Genomic DNA, 13,375 nt, shown 5'->3' on the forward strand with positions numbered 1-13,375 from the left:
GTAACCATAAGTTTGTTTTCTATGTCTGTGAGTCTATCTTTTTTGTAAATAAATTTATTCATATCATTTTTTTAGATTCCACATATAAGTGATATATGATATTTGTCTTTCTCTGACTTCCTTCACTTAGTACCATAATCTCTAAGTCCACCCATGTTGCTGCAAAGGGCATTATTTCATTCGTTTTATGGCTGAGTAATACTCCATTGTGTATATATTTTATATATATATATATGTGTGTGTGTGTGTGTGTGTGTGTGTGTATATATATATATATATATATACACACACACACACACACACAACATTTTCTTTATCCATTCATCTGTTGACAGACACTTAGGTTGCTTCCATGACCTGGCTATTGCAAATAGTGCTGAAATGAACATTGGGGTGCACGTATCTTTTCAAATTATGGTCTTCTCTGGATATATGAACAGGGCCCAATTTTAGAATTTTGGGGTTCTCTATTAAGACTCTTTTCCTGGTTTGAAGATACTAATAGTGGATGAGCTACGCTTTATAAATTAGGTTTTCTGGTTAAAGCAACTCTTGGTAATCCACCATGAATTAGCTGAATCACAATCCACACCTCAACCCAGGTACTTCTTTTGTCTCCATTTTAAAGGGACTCCCCTTAGTATACTCCTCAGGAACCTCAAGGCCCCACTGAGCAATTGCTACAATCCTAGAAAACGGGCATGGAGATGGAGGAGCACAGAGACCAAACAGACACGTTAGCAATTGATAATGATGAAAATAAGGACCAGCCATTTTCTAAGTGTGACTGAATGCTTCCTCTAATTGCACATGTGTTTTCTTCTCCTTGTTCCCTCACTACCACTTTGTTTAGATAATTTAATTTTGAATGTTTCATCACAGTGTAGTAGATGCTTAGCTGCACACTGGGATCACCTCGGGAGTTTTTAAAAATAGTGATGCTTGGGTTCCACCTAGATAGTCAAATGAAATTGTTCTGTACAACTCAGAGTCAGAAAATGTTTAAAGCTAACTCTAATATACAGGAGATTCTGATGTAGAGTTAAGACTGAGAATTCCTGCTCTACGTAACTCATGAGTATTCCTACCCTTCTGGTTCCGGAACTGCCTGCATCAGATCTTGAGGGTGAGGGATGGGTGAGAGGAGGCATTCAGAAATGTTCAATTTAAACAAATTCCATGGGACTTAGGTGATTCTGGAGGACACTAATGGTTAAGAATCACTTTGAGTTATACTGCTGTAGGGACTTGCAATACTGTGACATAACTAAAATAAATTGGGACAGTCTCTTACTGTAGATTGGTGGGAAGATTTTTTTTTTTTTGAGGGAGGAGAAGGGAAGTGAGAAAAAGATTTTATTTGTTCACATGCATTAAGAGGACTGTCAGATACTACTTTAAACAACTTAAGAAAAGGGACTATGTGTCTACTGTTGTATCCATATCATTAAGCACAGTGTCTGGCTCACAATAGGTGCTCAAAAGTCATTTGCTGAATGAACAAATAAATGAACAAATGTTATTAGTATACAATGCATTTCATGTGTCCTAGGAGAGTTCTGAATAGGGAATGGAAGATGAGTTGGTAGATAGCAAGTGGAAGATTACAAAGTAACAGGTTATTAAAGGTGAGAAAACAAGGAAGTCCTAATAAGGAATGGTAGGAGGTTATTTTTGCTGTAGAAGGGGCACTGGACAAGGAAGCAGGATAGGACACACAGGGCATGGCTTATGAGAGAGTTTCCAGCCTACTGACAGCAGGGTAAACCGGAAGCTTTTGACGGGGGCCAAAATAAGAAATATGAATGGTTATTTCTCCAATGGAATTCCAGACAGATTTCTGGAAAGAAGGTTCAGTGACATAAAAACCTGTAGCAACAAGCTACTGATACGAGGGAAGTTTATTTGAGGAAAGAGATGTTTCAGTTAAGTATTTGGATTTTATTTGATATACAAATCAGAATCATACAAGCTGAACTGGAAAAAAAAGAAAAAAAAAGTATTGTAACATAAATATATTTTCTATTTCTCATGTAATGTGAAATTATTTCTTTCTAAAAGCTGAATACTGAAGTAAACGGAGTAGGCAGGGACAAATGAATAATCTCTGAGAAAAAAGATTTTTAATTAAGCAAGTAGATTACATATGCCCAGACATACACAAAGCTTCTTATTTTAAAAATAATAAAATCTGTAAAAAAGTCAATTATATTTCAATATAGCTGAAAAAAAAAGTACTGGAGTTTCCTATAAATCTAGTCTGAATCACAGTGATGACAAAGACAAAAATCACATATAAGAGTACAATGAAGGTTTCTCCAGAATAAGGGGAAGAGCTTCATTACTACTTATGCATGGCAATTTTGATCTTTAGCAAATAATTTGTTCATCACCTTAATATGGTTGAACTACTACCACATGTGGCAGAAAAAGGTGGTGGTGATAGTAGTGGTAGTGGTAATCCAGAAATGGAGATCTAAGTAATAAAATTTTTCTGCAAGTAAATGAGATCAAGAACAAGACAAAGATGTAGGCTTTTATTCAACTTTGTTCTTTTCCACTTTTATTCAACTTTGTTCTGGAACACCCTGAGCCCTGCCCTCCCCATGCAGCAGTTGGGTCACAATTGGTCCAGGCAAGTGTCCTGAGCCCTGCCCTCCCCATGCAGTAGCCTAGAGGCAACCAGCCCGGGCGGGTGTCCTGAGCCCCACACAACCTGTGCAGAGACTGAGCCACAACCAGTACAGTAGAGCTTCCCAAGTCCCACCTTAGCACAGAAGTAATAGAGGTGCAACGGGGCTGGGTGAGCACCCTAAGCCTTGCCCCCCTTATACAGCAAATGAGTCACAACTGGTTGGGTGAGTGCTCTTAACCTTTCCCACTCCACACAGAGCTGGGACACGTGAGCACCCTGAGTCCTGCCCTCCCTGCATAGCAGCCCAGCAGAAGCCAGGCTGGGCCAGGGCCCTGAGTCCTGCTCTCCCTGTGCAGCAGATGGGCCACAATTGAGCAAGTGAGCACCTGGAGCTCCACCCTCCCCTCAGAGCAGTCTCAGCCCTATTACAAGCAGCAGGTGCATGTAGCCCACGTGACAGATACCCATAGAGGGCCTGGTTCTGGTGGCCAGGGGAGATTGTGCTTCTTGGCCACAAGGAACAGCTCCTACCAAAGACCACTCCTTCAAGACTGAGGGAGTTAGGCATTTTCCCTGATACATACAGACAAACACAGAGAGACAGGCAAAATGAGGAGATAGAGGAGTATGTTCCAAACCAAAGAACATGGCAAATCCCCAGAAAAAAAGACCTTAATGAAATGGAGATAAGCAACCTACCTAATAAAGAGTTCAAAATAACGATCATAACAATGCTCACTGATCTCAGGAGAAGAATGGAAGAACACAGACAGAACTTCAACAAATATACAGAAAATATAAGAAAGAAGGAAACAGAAATTATACTAAACTGAAAAATACACTAGAAGGGTTCAACAGCAGAATGGATGAAATACAAGCACAAGTCAGTAAGCTGAAAGACAAAGCAACGGAAAACACCCAGACAGAGCAGCAAACTGAAAAAAGAACTTTAAAAAGTGAGGAAGGGACTTCCCTGGTGGCACAGTGGTTAAGAATCTGCCTGCCAGGCTTCCATGGTGGTGCAGTGGTTGAGAGTCCGCCTACCGATGCAGGGGACATGGGTTTGTGCCCCGGTCTGGGAAGATCCCACATGCCACAGAGCGCCTGGACCCGTGAGCCATGGCCACTGGGCCTGCACGTCCGGAGCCTGTGCCCCACAACGGGAGAGGCCACAGCAGTGAGAGGCCCATGTATCGTTAAAAAAAAAAAAAAAAAAAAAAAAAAGAATCCGCCTGCCAATGCAGGGGACACGGGTTCAAGCCCTGGTCCAGGAAGATCCCACATGCCGCAGAGCAACTAAGCCCTTGCGCCACAACTACTCAGCCTGTGCTCTAGAGCCTGCAAGCCACAACTACTGAGCCCTCGTGCCACAACTACTGAAGCCCATGCACCTAGAGCCCATACTCCACAACAAGAGAAGCCACCGCAATGAGAACCACATGCACCACAACAAAGAGTAGCCCCCACTTGCCGCAACTAGAGAAAGCCTGTGCACAGCAACGAAGACCCAACACAGCCAAAAATAAATAAATTAATTTTTTTAAAAAGTGAGGAAACATTAAGGGATCTCTGGGATAAGATCAAGTGAAATAACATTTACGTGATAGGGGGTCTCAAGAGGATCGGAGAAAAAGAAAAAGCCAGAAAAAGTATTTGAAGAAATGACAGGTGAAAATTTCCCTAATTTGGGGAAGGAAAAAGACATCCAGGTCCAGGAAGCCCAGAAAGTTCCAAATAGGATGAATCCAAAGAGAAACACACTGAGACACATTATAATTAAAATGGTAAAAGTTAAGGATAGAGGCTCTTAAAACCAGCAAGAGAAAAGCAACTTATTACTTACAAGGGAAACCCCATAAGGCCATCAGCAGATTTTTTTCAGCATAAATTTAACAGGCCAGAAAAGAGTGGCAAGACGTATTCAAAATGCTGAAAGAAAGAAACCCCTGCCAACCAAGAATTCTCTAGCCGGCAAAGTTATTTTTCAGAATTTAAGGAGAGATTAAGAATTTTCCAGATAAGCAAAAGCTAAAGGAGTTCATCACCACTAAATTGGCCTTATAAGAAATATTAAAGGGACTTCCCTAAACTAAAAAGGAAAGGCACTAATAATGAGAACATATGAAAGTAAAAATCATACCAAAAAAGGTAAACAAATACTAAAGGTAGTGGATTAATCACTTACAAAGTATATATGAAGGGTTAGACAAAATTATTAAAATTAATTAAAAATACAATAAGTAAGAGATACCTAAACTAAAAAGATGTAAAATGTGTCATCAAAAATATGAAACACAGGGACTGTACATGCATAGGATGTTACATGTAAACCCCACAGTAACCACAAAGAGAGAACTTATAGTAAATACACAGAAGAAAATGAGAAAGGGATCTAAATATAATACTAAAGAAAACAATCAAAACACAAGGGAAGAGAGAAAGAGAAGAAGAAAGGAACAGAGAAGAGCTACAAAAACAGCCAGAAAAAAATTAACAAAATGACAATAAGTACATACTTATCAAAAATTATTTAAACATCAATGGACTAAATTCTCCAGACAAAAGATACAGAATATCTGAATGGTTAAAAAAATAAGACCTATATGCTGCCTACAAGAGACTCACTTCAACCTAAAGACAGTTGCAGACTGAAAGTGAAGGGATAGAAAAAGATATACCATACAATTGGAACCATACCATACAATTGGAAACAAAAAGAAAGAAGCTGGGATATCAATATTTATATCAGAAAAATGAACTTTAAAACGAAGACTTGGGCTTCCCTGGTGGCGCAGTGGTTGAGGGTCCGCCTGCTGATGCAGGGCATGCGGGTTCGTGCCCCAGTCCGGGAAGATCCCACATGCCGCGGAGCGGCTGGGCCTGTGAGCCATGGCCGCTGAGCCTGCATGTCCGGAGCCTGTGCTCCGCAATGGGAGAGGCCACAACAGTGAGAGGCCCGTGTACCGCAAAAAAAAAAAAAACAAAAAAAACAAAAACAAAACAACAAAGACTGTAACAGGAGACAAAGAAGGACATTACATAATGATAAAGGGGTCAATCCAACAAGAAAATATAACATTTGCAAGAATTAATACACCCAACATAGGAGCACCTAAATATACTGGATTGGCCAAAAAGTTCATTTGGGTTCTTCCATAACACCTTACAAAAACCCAAATAAATTTTTTTGCCAATCCAATATAAAGTAAATATTAATAGAAATAAAGAGAGAAATAGACAGCAATACAGTTATAGTAGGGGACTTGAATTATGCCACTCACATGAATGAGTAGAGCATCCAGACAGAAAATAAATAAGGGAATATTGGTCTTAAATGATCAAGGGACTTAATAGAGATATACAGCATATTTCATCCAAAAACAGCACAATGCATTCTTTTCAAGTGCACATGAATCATTCTCCAGGATAGATCACACGTTAGGCCACAAAACAAGTCTCAATACATTTAAGAAGATAAAAATCTTATCAAGAATCTCTTCCAACCATGATGATACGAAAACAGAAATTAATTATAAGAAAACTGGGGGCTTCCCTGGTGGCACAGTGGTTGAGAATCTGCCTGCTAATGCAGGGGACATGGGTTCGAGCCCTGGTCTGGGAGGATCCCACATGCCGCGGAGCAACTAGGTCTGTGAGCCACAACTACTGAGCCTGTGCGTCTGGATCCTGTGCTCCACAGCAAGAGAGGATGCCATAGTGAGAGGCCTGTGCACCGCGATGAAGAGTGGCCCCTGCCTGCCACAACTAGAGAAAGCCCTGGCACAGAAACGAAGACGCAACACAGCAAAAATAAATAAATTAATTAATAAACTCCTACCCCCAACATCTTCTTTAAAAAAAAAAAAAAGAAAACTGGAAAAGACACAAACACATGGAGACCAAACAACATGCTATTAAACAATCAATGGGTCAATAAAGAAATCAAGGAGGAAATTTTTAAAAACCTTGAGACAAACAGAAATGGAAAAACAATGTTCCAAAATCTTTCAGATGCAGCAAAAGCAGTTCTAAGAGGGAAGTTCACAGCAATACAGGTGTACTTCAAGAAACAAGAAAAGTCTTAACTGAAAAAGCCTAACTTTACATTTAAAGGAAATAGAAAAAGAAGAACAAACACAGCCAAAAGTTAGTAGAAGGAAGGAAATAATAAAAACCAGAAGAGAAATAAATGAAATAGAGACCAAAAAAAGAAAAGATCAATAAAACTAAAAGCTGGTTCTTTAGAAAGATAAACAAAATCAATAAACCTTCAGCCAGACTCATCAAGAAAAAAAGAGGAGGGCCCAAATAAATAAAATCAGAAATGAAAGAAGAAAAATTACTACCAATATCACAGAAGTACAAAGTTCTGTACAAAGAAGTACAGAAGTACAAAGTACAAAGAATCGTAAGAGAATACTATGAATAATTATATGCCAACAAATTAGACAACCTACAAGAAATGGATAAATTCCTAAAAACATACCATCTTCCAAGACTGAATCATGAAGAAACAGAAAATCTGAACAGACTGATTACTAGTAATGAAATTGAACCCATAATCAAATAACCCTCAACAAAAAAAAGTCCACATCCAGAGGGTTTCACAGGTGAATTCTACCAAATATTTAAAGAAGAGTTGATACCTATTTTCCTCAAATTATTCCAAAAAACTGAAGAGGAAGGAACTCTTTCAAACTCACTTTATGATGCCAGCATTTCCCTAATACCAAACCAGACAAAGACACTACAAAAAGGAAAATTTCAGGCTAATAACACTGATGAACATGGATACAAAAATCCTCAACAAATATATTAGCAGGGACTTCCCTGGTAGCGCAGTGGATAAGATTCTGTGCTCCCAATGCAGGGGGCCCGGGTTTGATCCCTGGTCAGGGAACTAGATCCCACATGCATGCTGCAACTAAGAGTTCACATGCCGCAACTAAGGAGCCTGTGAGCTGCAACTAAGAAGCCCTCCTGCCACAACTAAGGAGCAGGTGAGCTGCAACTAAGGAGCCATAGAGCTGCAACTAAGGACCCTACCTGCTGCAACTAAAAGGAGCCCACGTGCCACAACTAAGGAGCCCACGAGGCACAACTAAGGAGCCTGCCTGCTGCAACTAAGACCCAGTGCAACTAACTAAATAAATAAATATTAGCAAACCAAATTCAACAGTACATTAAAAAAACATACACCATGATCAAGTAGGATTTATCCCAAGGATGCAAGGGTGGTTTAACACCTGCAAATCAATCAACGTGATGTGTAACATTAACAGAATAAAGGCTGAAGGTCAATGGAATTCCAAATTGATGACTAGGGACAAAAAAAGGAGTGAGTAAAGGAAAATGAGAAGAAGCAGAGAGGGAGATAAAAAAATAAGAAGCCAAAGGAGAATGTAAGAAGGAGAGAAGGAGAAGAAGAGGGAGGGGGAGGGGAGGGAGAGGGAAAGGAGAGGAAGAGGAGAAGCTCTACGTGTAATAATAGCACCTGTGTGCACTGTAGTACTTACTAAGTTATAGGCACCAATCATATATTAACTCATTAAACTCTAACAACAATCCTATGTGATAGGTATTACTAATATCCCCATTTTAAAGATGGGTAAACTGTTAAGTTCCCTAAGATCACTGGATAAACTGTCAGAGATGGGATTTGACCTCAGAAGGAAGAGGGGGAGGAGGAGAAAAGGAAGTGCTATGTCATGCTGCTTTGATAACTGGTGAGAGATCAAGTTAGATAAAAATGGAAAGATGTCTACTAGATTTCATTAGTGACGACCAAAAACGCTTCAACAGAATGATAAGGAAACACACCATAGCGGAGAGGGTTGAAAAGCCAAAAACATCAAAGATATATACTTAAGAAGTTTCACGTAATACATAAAGCCGCTCCAAGCTAAGGCTCATTCTTCTAAAATTTAGCCAGGATCAGCTGACTTCCTTAAAAAAACTAGATGTTTCTAAACAGAAGAACATAACATTGGAGTCTTCAAAACTGTCTGAGGAGTTTCATTTGTTTACAACAAAACAAATTATTATTAATAATTACTTTTTAAGCTGCTTTGTTTTAAAACTTGCTTTCAGGGTCCATAAAAGTGCATATTTAGAAATTTTGTTTTTTTCAAGAGTATGGTTGCTAACAGAAAGCAATTTTGCAACATGCATCAAAAATTAAAATGTGATTATAGTTTGACCTAGCAATTACATTCCTAGGAATTTATCCTAAAGATATTATTAGATAAGTATGCAAAGATAGACGTTTAAGGATGTTTGTTACAGTTTTGTTTAACGGGAAACTCTGGAAACAACTTTAATGTCCATAAAAATTAAATATAAAATAGTTAAATAAATTATGATACATCAGAAAAATAAGCAGCCATTTAAAAGGCTAAGCAAGTTCTATGTGTAATAATAGCACCTGGGTGCACTGTAGTGCTTACTAAGTTACAGGCACCAACTGTATATTAACTCATTAAACCTGAACAACACCCTTATGGGATAGGTATTACTAACCTCCCCATTTTAAAGATGGAGAAACTGTAATTTACCTAAGATCACCAGATAAATTGTGTGAGATGGGATTTAAACTCAACCAGTCTGGCTCCAGCATCCATGCTTTTAACCACTACATGTGTGTAGTGACAAGGAAAGATATGCATAATATATTATTAAATGAAAAACAGTCTTGTTCAACAGCATTTTTTTAAAGAAAATAAATATGGTCACCCTTTCACATTGTTCTTCTAGATTTACCCACTACCTCCCCATCTTCTTATCTATAACCCTCAAAGCCATATTAAAACATATTTGTTTACACATACATTTATGTGTATATGTAGGTAGGTAATACACGCTTACATATTCAATAGACTAAAGCATGGGAGAAAGATTTTATACCCAATTTTTATTATGGTTACCTCTGGGGTAGGGTTATGAATGGACTTTTCTTTTTTTCTACTGGAGTATAGCTGATTTACAATGTTGCGTTAGTTTCAGGTGTACAGCAAAGTGAATCAGTTGTACATATACATATATCTACTCTTTTTTTTAGATTCCTTTCCCTTATAGGTTATTATAGAATATTGAGTAGAGTTCCCTGTGCTATACGGTAGGTCTTTATTAGTTACCTATTTTATATATAGTAGTGTGTGTATGTCAATCCCAGCACATGTAAGACACAAAATGAGCTTGGGGGTGGGGGAGAGAAAAACATTCTGTCATTTACTTCTTAATCATTGTTGGAAAGCAAAAAGCCTATTCTGATTGGAAATTTTCTCTGCCAACATGAAGTGGCTAAGATTAATTCTGACTGATCATCTCCAATCTATTATAATGTACTATGCTATGACTACTGAATGTTTCATATAATAAGTGAATTAGATTTTTAGGAATATATCCAACCTACCTAGTGGACACTGCCAACATCCTAAATGATTTAATGATGCTACCTACTAGAGCAAATCATTCTTTTAGCTCAATAGCTTTCCAGCTGCCTGGTAGACTGTTTCTAACCCAAAAGGAAGTAGCTCCCATTCAGAAAGTAGGTGTCTATAAACCATACTGAGCAACAGAGACATTTACCTATGTTTATGCTGTTTAAAATTATAAATTCAGCTTTGCCTTTTCTAAGCCAAAAGATTTTAGGCCATCTGGGGCCTTGGCTCCCTCAATAATCAACTGAGGGAGAGAATTAGATCGTTTTCTCTAACAGTTCATGATTCTCCTACAAATAACACATTTGATGTGTGCTAATGAGATAACCTATGTTAACATTCAGCGCACAGTAAGTGCTCAAGTAATGTTATTTCCCTTTCTGATTCCCCTCAACACAAGAAATACAGAGAAATCTAAAGTCCCTCTGCAGCTATACTGAAAATTAGTTAGGCTGGGTTCATAAGCACTTTGAACTATCCCTAATTGTGTTATTCTGATATAATCAAGTTTATATTCTTTTATTTGATAGATTAGAAGCTAAAAGTTAGTCACTGTCAAATGTGTTTGGAGTATTCTTTTTCTAGGTGGGGCAATCAGATCAATTAAGTACACTTCAGTGCAGCCTATGTATGTACTGTCTCTATGTGAGGTCAGCTCCAGGATTCAAACAAGGAAGAGAGATAAATATAAACCTATAGTAATGGGAAAGCTCTCCTTTTTATTTTCTCTAACTAGACATTCTCCAAGATGATATTAGATGAGTATCCATGCATTACTAGAGAAGATACAAAAGCCTTTCTGCCCAGTGGCCAGAGAATGTCCCCTGCACAGGCCATGTCTGGGTTAACATGGCCATAAATAAATGAAAACAATACAATCAAGCCCCCAAAGCCTGTCAACCAGGGGGATAATTTACCAGATGAATAAATTATTAGGCTGCCACAGAGTACAGGTCTGATATCCAGAGGCAAAGTCCTAGGTTACCCGCAAAAGACAGACTAAGCACGGGCTAAGAGCACTAGTAAAGGAAGGTCATTAAAAATGAGAAAAGGCATTTGGGGAAAGATGTAATATCTGAAACAAAAAAATTAGACATGATAGGAAAAATCAAAACTTTGTTGGACTTCCTTATACTTACTTTATGGTTTAATATTGTTTTTAGTCTTAATTACATAATACTTTCACTGTTTAGGCAGTCTAAAAGTCTTATTCCAGCCCTCTGCAGAAAGCATCTTTTGGTTTTGATTTATTTTAATGACAAGAAAAAAAAATGAGGTGGAGATCCATGATTTCATTGAAAGATATACGCAAAGACGCTTGTTACTTTATTGAAAATATTTTCCTTAACTTCTAAAGTAACTTTGTCATATGAACTGTTCATATCTAAATTCAAAATGATTTAATGAAAAGTTTGAAGTACAGTTTATGAACTTCATAAAAAACAAATGCTTAACAGAATAAGAGATGAGGCGCAGCAGCCCACATCTTGAGTTGCATAGGGCCTATATTATGTGATGCCTTTGTTTTGAATCAAGGTATTTAATGGTTAAGTATGGAACCTCTCCTAAAATATCAAGAGCTTCTCTGAAGATTCAGATTATTATCTTTTGGGAAATCTGGAAGAATTATAGGGAATCTAGTAACAAATTCTGAATTATTTCATCAATGTAATAGTAATCACAATAATGACAGCTACCATTTATTAGGCGATACAATTTTCCAGACATTATGTTAAGAGAATTTTATGTATCATATCATTTAGCAATCCTATAAATTCGTTTTCATTATTATCTCAAAATTCAGGGTCTGAGTAATTTGCCCAAAGTCATACACTAGAGCTGATATTAGAACCAAATCTGTCTGAGTCCGGTGTCTGCAGTTTTAACCATTACATTTTACTGGGAAAAGGGTGAGCTTGCATCTTTTTATAAGCAAGGCAATTATCACCTTCAATAACAGAACTTCATCTTTAACTGAAGGACAAAAACCAACCAGGTTATTTTCATCAACTCTGCAGCAAATGTCTTGCTGTTTCCACACTTTTAAAGCTGCACTGATATGTTGATATAAAACCCAACAAGGTAATTATAATTGAATTCTAACATGTCTTATAAATTTCTAGCTATCAGAGAAAGAACTGCAAATTGAAATGTAGCAGTTTCTTTTTTAGTCAGTGTATTACAGAAGCATTCTAATAATTCAATTATATGTTTAGGCACCTTTAGGGATGTTATTATGATAAGTATTTTAAGAAGAAAGCTGGCATTATTTTGACAGAAAACAGGTTTTTTTCTCATATCATACAACTTGAATGAATGGAAATATTTTTACCTTACTAGAAAAAGTGCTGTGATAGCAAGATTAAATGGATTATAAGAAAACCAAACTTGAAATAAACAACAACAAAAAAGGATGGGGGAAGGAGAGAGGATCAGAGTTCCTCAGAGAAGTCGTTTTTTTTTCTTTTTTTCAAGAATCTAGCATGAGGCAAAGGCTGTAAACTGAATGATGCCCAGTTCCAAGGGCAGAGAGGTAAGACAGTTCAGTAACTTAAACATAAAAACAGACTTACCTTTAGGAGAGCCAAGGCTACATGAAAGATTATGTTCAAACCCTAAAATAGAAAAAGAGAGTCAAAATCAATACTGTCACATCTATCACGATTTTATTAAGTATTTTCCCAAGACTTCTGTATATCATTAATAAAATCTGTTTTCATTTTCACATACAATAATAATTAAACATGAGATTTCTAAAGGTATTTTTTCTTCTATGAGAGGCTTATTATAAATTTTAGGTGCTATCTAATTAATGCTCACATAAAATTATTGTTTTTACGACAAATTGGCTCAGGGCTTGCAAAAGTCAAGTTCCTTGATCAAAATGGCAGTGACACCAAAGTCTAAAATTATTAATTGAAATTTGTTAAGTCTTATCTGTGTGATGTGGTTAAACTGCCAGTGGCGAACAAAACAAAACAAAGAAAAATAGTGTTGCTGATAACTGGGACAGATTGTAAGCATCACACTGGATTTCCCCTACTGTTCTTATTGTGTTGTTTGTTTTAGTGCTTGCTTTCAAGTAGTATGTGTACAGCTAGAGGTGGTAATTAGGGGCTATTTGCTAGACTCCCTTGTTCCTTTTTTCCTGAAAACCAGAGCAATATTTCTTCATGAATAAAGAAATTAAATAGTTTGTTAAGAAGCCGTACTGGGGCTGAATTTTGACTCTGAGTTCAGCCCAATGACTCTGAAGAAATGTTGAGATATTAAAGTCAAGAGACAGGAATCTTAAATGCTC

The 13,375-nt window shown here is 37.5% G+C and overlaps 1 protein-coding gene across 4 annotated transcripts in view; it reads right to left on the reverse strand.

Annotated features, from left to right (window-relative positions):
- Window positions 1-13,375, reverse strand: part of RABGAP1L (RAB GTPase activating protein 1 like) — a 689,413-nt gene that overhangs the window by 181,967 nt on the left and 494,071 nt on the right. For all 4 annotated transcript variants that reach the window (XM_060132737.1, XM_060132738.1, XM_060132736.1 and 1 more), the window contains exon 18: window positions 12,648-12,689. In XM_060132737.1, the coding sequence (XP_059988720.1) occupies window positions 12,648-12,689 (42 nt within the window). The remainder of the gene's footprint in view (window positions 1-12,647; window positions 12,690-13,375) is intronic.

This window comes from Lagenorhynchus albirostris, chromosome 2 (assembly GCF_949774975.1).
Source record: "Lagenorhynchus albirostris chromosome 2, mLagAlb1.1, whole genome shotgun sequence".
In the NCBI taxonomy this organism is placed as follows: Eukaryota; Metazoa; Chordata; class Mammalia; order Artiodactyla; family Delphinidae; genus Lagenorhynchus; species Lagenorhynchus albirostris.